A 6,467-nucleotide genomic window follows, 5' to 3' on the forward strand; every position below is an offset into this window, starting at 1 on the left:
GAATTCAAAAGTATACATACATGATCTTCATCTTTCATTGTTTCTTCCATATCTAACAATTTACAAATCGACCTATTGAAGTTACTAATGTAGGCTTCAACATCAACCCACTTCGTCATATTCAGATTGAACAACTATAGCTTCAAGTACAAATGATTCTCAAGAAATTTTTTCACATAGATATTCTCTAATTTCACTCATGTACTTACTACAGTTTTCTCTCTCATAACATTATAGAGGACCCCTTCCGTTTATCACAATTGGATAGAGGTTCTAGTTTTCTTATCCATCTTATTCAACTCTTCTTCTGTCATAGATTCTGATCACTTTTCAAAGAGAGCTTCATCCAATTCTTGTTGAACTATGATACAAGTCATCTTAACTTTATGTAGTTCAAAATTGTTTTTATTGAAATATTTTTTCACATCGAACTTCGGATTAGATGCTATTGATATCTTGCTTTCAGATTCAATCTGCTTTCCAACGTTATCGTTGATACCACCTATTGGGGAACCATAGAAGCACACAGAGATGAATACCAAGTCCAAACAACAACAATCTGACTTTTATGTGAAAAAACCCTTGAGGGAAAAAAACCACAGCGTAAAGTGACAAGTATGCACTATGAAAGCAAAAATTACAAGAGAAAGTGTTACCGATTCGAACAAGTCTTAAATCCACTTCACAAGCCTTAGCTATGCCCTTAAAACCCTTACGAACGAATTGAAAAACTCTCTCTATTACCCAAATTCCGATTACACCTGATTTATATACTATCACAACCGAAATAGAAAATAAATCCCACACTTACACAATTCTGCGTGCAGCTTTGATGGGACCTTCAATGCCATCGACGACCCTCGATGTCATTGAAGTAATCATCGAATTTACTTCGATGACATTGAGTAACAACACTAAGACGTTCCAACAACCAACATGCGATTTTCTGAATTTTTTCGATGGAATCAGACATATGTTGATGGCATCGACCTTTGCTCGATGGCATCGATTGGTCTGTTGATACCAGTTGATGGTATCGACAGACCTTGCTATTGACAGGTTTAAGACATCAACAACAATTTTATCTTTCCAGTGGATAGAAAGACTAAAATTATGTGTGGCATCTTGTACTTTTATCATGTCCTACTCATGGTAAGAACTATGTCTTGAACAGCTCCATTGTCCATAAGCATGTCCCAAAATTGAGTTTGGCAGTTGACACAAGGAAGAGCATGAAGGAATAAAGAGAAAGATCATTGTCTTCCTCAAGTGAATAAGACTTTGAATCTACAAGGCATAATGGCCCTCGAATCCACAAACTTAAGAAAATTTGAAAATACTTATAGTGAAATCTATCTCACAAACGAGATTACAAATCTTTAAATAATAAAGAGAAACTCTAATTAAGATTCCCAATGCAAATAAATTAAAACTTTCCTAGAATAGTAAAACCTAGTAAAAATAAAAAGTTCTAATTTAACTATGCATAATGATTCTCAGCATGATAAGAAGCAAACCCTAAGAATATACCAAATACTAAAAATCTAAGAATAAAAAGTTGCTTTTGATCTAAAACTTACTAAAAATAGTAAGTTTTTCGTAAAAAGGAAGACTTGAGTACAAGGAATCGTTTTCTCAGAGCGACGCAATATGCTTACAAGTGTCAATTGGGCCTTGAATGAAATTTCAGTCGAAATTCATAAGCCGTGCGTCCCATAACTCATTCCAATCAAAAGTTATGGTTGATTTACGGTTTGCACTTTGAACGATAATTTTTCTCACTGTGAAATGAATCTCCTTGATCTGAACGTGTTGTGCCCAGTTACATCATATCCCACGTAAGACTGGTCCAAATCTAATGGATTACGTCGGCTTCCATTTGAGCTTTTTTTGTCCATCTAGGCGAGGAATAGATCTACATCCCGCTCTACATCAGCAATCCACGGACTAATAAGAGTAGACAACTTTTAGAAAAGAAAAAAGAAAAACACACTCAGACCTACCCCAGCCCTCCAACGGTGAGATTTTCTCAAGGAACACTCTCAGACCTACCCCAGCCGCCTCCCAACCATTTGATTTTGATTGTACAGTCTAAGAAAACTCCATGTCATGAATTCTCATCACATCTCTCTCTCTCTCTCTCTCTCTCTCTCTCTCTCTCTCAAGTATCACTATCAAGAGGTGCCTATGATGGGGCCCACACTCCCATGAAATAAGGTGCTCATCATGGGGCCCACACTCCTATGAAATGAGCCCAGTCCCTCTCCCCAAAAATGGCAAAGGTTGATCACCATGCTAGGGAGTATCACAATTACAATACCCATGTGTGATAGCACCAAGTGGATGGCTGATCTTCCATCACCAGATCAATGGTCCCCACCAGCCCAAATTCAACCTACTTAATTAGTATTATCCCACCCTTTCACACATGTTTTCATTGTCTTAAATTTCATGAAGATGCCTAGAGAGCTAAGGAAACTACATAACATAGCACATATGGATACCATCAGATCAAGGGTCGCTGTCCTTATTCTTGTAGGTCAATACCTCTCTTTATTGGGGTATCTTGCTTTCTCCCTTTCTTTATGTGGAGACGAAAGTGGTATCATTGCTTGGCTGTAGGGACCCTATCACCTCTTCCAATTTCAAGTAAGCCCATCTCACAGCATGCTCAGGTTCTCAATTTGGACAAGTGGGCCACATTGGCTCAATGATCCATTACTTAACTTTGGTCTGCTCTGTTGGGCCCCACTATGGATGGAACATGCCACTATTATCTCTCGGATTGAAAGATCTTAGCCGTTAATATTTGACCTCTTTTTTTTGTTGAATGTGAATCACTACTGTCTTCTCTCTTCTCAACCCTTTATTTTCAGGCTGCAAAGTTAAATGATAGAACCGTTAAATCAATATGATTCTTGGGGTATGTTTCATCCATGGTGGGGTTGACCTATACCAAAGGTCTGGATCACTGGACCATGGTCCGTGCTCTTACATATAATAGTTGCTATGAGTGTTGTATGATTTATGTCCTCAAAACGATTGGGAATTTATAGGGCCTGGATGCACCAGGCCACTGATTCTGATGGCCCCACCATGGATAAGGTATGCCCAAAATGCATTTCATGTTGGAAGATCCTATCCATCCAAGCTTTCACCTTTTTCTTATTCAGACCATCCATTTGCGGATCAGTACTGATCAAATGGTTAGAATCCTCCCATATTTGAGAATTGAGGGGTATTTCCTGTACAAGGTGGAATCCATCAGATCAACGGTCTGTATCAGTAACCATGATCCCTGATGAATCAGGACACTGTCAGCTCCTCCAAAACCCTTTTTTTTTTTTTTGTTTGTATTTTCTCGCGGAATTGACTAAGCTGTTAAAAGATAAAACCATCTGCATCTCTAAATAAGAAACATTGATAGACATCCATCTGAAAATCTGGTTTCTTTATTTCTCATCGGACAAGGAACTCTACATCCCAATGAAAATTATTCATTTTAATAACAACAATACTAAAAGGAATTGAAAGGAAGAAAACCCACAAAAAATCGAAGTAGAGAATGCAATTTGATTAACAAGATAGAATTAACACTCTTTGAATGCCATAAGGCCATGAAACAAGAGAAAGAAAATACACTGAAACAAGCATTATTTTGCAAATTCAAATCCCACCCATTAACAAGATGTGGTCCAGCTTGCTTGTGCACAGGATTTTTCAAAAAGATCAAAGCTGGGACTTTTGTATCGGACCTATTTACAATGAAGGAGAACCAAAAAAAAAAATCTATGGCACACACCTGTAATTAGAAGTAGCTTTTTATTCAAACCTTTAGAATTGAAAATTCTGTAAGTTGGGGTTTTTTTTTTTTTTTTTTGGGGAGGAATTTTAAGAGCTACATTTGTTCAAACGCGGCTGTGATTCTCTGGAAATCCTTACCGTAGATATCGGACGATTGCAGTTGCAATGGTTGCTGATGAGGCTGGTGCCAATTACTCAGACTAGTATTGATTCCAAACTGGCTTTCTGATTTGATCTCACTGTATAGAGGCTGTGTTTGATTTTGAATGGTGGCTGCTGTCATTGGGAATGGATGGTGGAGAAATTCAGACCATTTGATGTCTCCGGGCTCTGTCTCGAGATGGATTTGAGCTTCTTTTTCTGAGGTTATATCTGGCAATTCTACTCGGCAATCAGACAATCCCCATGAGAAGATGCTGTTCTCAAAGAAAGAGCTGTTGCTTTGCAGCTCAATGCTGCTGCTACTTGCACTGCTGCTGCTGCTGTTACTAGAGCTTCCAGCTTCCCAGTGGTGAACCCCATTGGCATTTATACAGCCCACCGATGAATTATCAGGCGGGAGGGCAATGGTAGGCTTGAAGCCCATTTGAGTTGGAAGGATCGAGCTTGTCAAGGATGGTATAACAGTCGAAACCGTATTGGAATTGAACTCAGAATTCATCTGGAAAGGCCTAGAGTTCTGGTTAAGCCAGAGGACTGGATTTGGGTTCATTGACAGGCCTACGCTGGCTGTCTGATTACCACAGGTGGACCCATAATTCAATTGCTGGAGAGGGAAATAACCCATCATCGAGTCCGAAGGCCTACAGCTGGTGGAGCTCTCATGGCTCATCATGAACCTCTCCAGGAAGAATTCCTTGGTGGTTGCCATTGAATTGTTCTTGATGTTAGTGTTGCTCTTCGAGCTCAAACCTTCCAGTGTGTACCTGTGGTCCGCTGTGATTGACTGTGGTTTTGCATCCAGCCCCACTGGTTCGAGATTCTCCGTGACGGACCCCACCGATAGGAGTTTCAGTTCGTTTGATCCTGATGCTTTCTCACTGCTGGCAGATGCAGCTGCCTTATCTTCTCCATTCTCAACCTCAGATAGTGGTTTGTGGGTGTTTGGATCAATGCCTCTCTGCCTCAGCTTCTTCTTGATGCATGAATTCCACAAGTTTTTGATTTCGTTGTCGGTTCTTCCAGGCAGCTGTGCTGCAATCTGCGACCACCTGATGAAATTTCATGAAAACACCTCAGCATTTTGCAGAATTTCAAGTACCTGAAAGAGCAAAAGCGTAGCTGATCTTGAAATGATAAAAACAAAGATTACCTGTTGCCTAGAACTGCATGAAGTTCAATTATCAGGTTCTCTTCTTGCTGCGAGAATGTGCCTCTCTTAAGATCAGGCCTCAGGTAATTTATCCACCTCAATCTGCAGCTCTTTCCACACCTTTGCAGGCCTGCAATTTTCCCTTAGTTAGATAACTGTAACTCAACAAAACCCAACTAGAAAATAAATCAAGAAAAATTCAAATCCAAATTCAATTCTATTCAATTGCAATGCCAAACAAGCCACCTGCTTGCTTAGGCACAGAGCTCCAACACCCATGACCATATTTAGTAATATGCCTAAGGAGCTTCTCATCCTCCTCTGGAGACCACAGGCCTTTCCTCAGCTTCTGCTTGTAACAGCAAGAATGCCTCCCCATTTGGAGCGAAACCCGCCTGGTGAATCCTTTTTTCCCAAAAGCGGTGGGTACCTGCTCAAACTCCGGGTGGAATTGTCAGCAAAAATCAGAGTTCTTTTTTTTTTTTTCCTCTTTTTTTTTCTTGAGTGGATTTTGGGATGTGGGTTGTGGCCTAAAGGGGTGGAAATGTAGGAAAGAGATGGTGGGGATGGCTGAGAAAATGAAATAGCAGAGAAAAGAAAGGGAATTGAATTAAGAAAAATGAAAGCTCATAAGAGAAGTCATTGTCTAGAAGTTGATAGAAGTTGAAGTTGTTTTTCTCCCTTCTGAAGGGTGAGGAGAGAAGGTTTAATAATTTGAGTTGTGGATGTCTTACCACAGCTCTGAGAATTAATGTCTGTTGCTGCAATGGGGGCAATTCCTCTTATATTCTATTGCACAAATCAGCAGGACTTACGCCGATGCTTCAAACCCAAGTTAGTGAAAATAACAGTAACACAAGGCAATGTAGAATTAAAAAAAATATAAAAAAAAAAAAAAAAAAGAAAAAAGAAAAAAGAAAAAAAAAAACAAAGAAAAAGAAATCATCGATACGGTTTCTTTTTTTTTTATATACTATTGATACGATTGTGTTTTTCGTATGTATCATCTCTTTTTACCATTGATATGACACAATTTTTGTATGTACCATCAATCCGTCACCAGTCGAGATTCACGGCGATACAGAGAATAGATACCAATGTATATGAGTTTCAATGTTGTCAGCTACATTATTATCCAATACTGATATTTTGAACCTTGAAAAACATAAAAGATTTTGACAATGGGCCTAGAAGTTTTTGTAATGGGTCTGAAGCAATAACACCTCTTTCATTTTCTACCGTGTTTATTCCAAGATTCCAATACAGAAAAAACCAAAATATTTTTATAAAGAAAAGGAAATTCTGGTTTATAACAAGGAATTCCATACTTAGTTAAAGGTTGCTGTTATAG

At 38.9% G+C, this 6,467-nt stretch overlaps 1 protein-coding gene across 1 annotated transcript; it reads right to left on the minus strand.

Moving 5' to 3' along the window:
- Positions 1-3,436: 3,436 nt before the first annotated feature.
- On the minus strand, positions 3,437-5,881 carry LOC131225604 (transcription factor MYB61-like). Its single transcript, XM_058221158.1, has 3 exons — positions 5,363-5,881; positions 5,117-5,246; positions 3,437-5,015 (listed from the first exon to the last, which is right to left on the minus strand). The coding sequence occupies exons 1-3, from the start codon at positions 5,493-5,495 to the stop codon at positions 3,899-3,901; spliced, it is 1,380 nt and encodes a 459-aa protein (XP_058077141.1). The 5' UTR covers positions 5,496-5,881; the 3' UTR covers positions 3,437-3,898.
- Positions 5,882-6,467: the final 586 nt, after the last annotated feature.

This window comes from Magnolia sinica, chromosome 14 (assembly GCF_029962835.1).
Source record: "Magnolia sinica isolate HGM2019 chromosome 14, MsV1, whole genome shotgun sequence".
NCBI lineage: Eukaryota > Viridiplantae > Streptophyta > Magnoliopsida > Magnoliales > Magnoliaceae > Magnolia > Magnolia sinica.

Excerpts from the sequence above, each read along its gene's own strand:
- LOC131225604 (XM_058221158.1), bottom strand. The coding sequence starts at position 5,495 with ATGGGGAGGCATTCTTGCTGTTACAAGCAGAAGCTGAGGAAAGGCCTG. Across the intron at positions 5,247-5,362 it reads CTCTGTGCCTAAGCAAGCAG|GCCTGCAAAGGTGTGGAAAG; the intron begins GTGGCTTGTTTG and ends GGAAAATTGCAG. Across the intron at positions 5,016-5,116 it reads CATGCAGTTCTAGGCAACAG|GTGGTCGCAGATTGCAGCAC; the intron begins GTAATCTTTGTT and ends AAATTTCATCAG.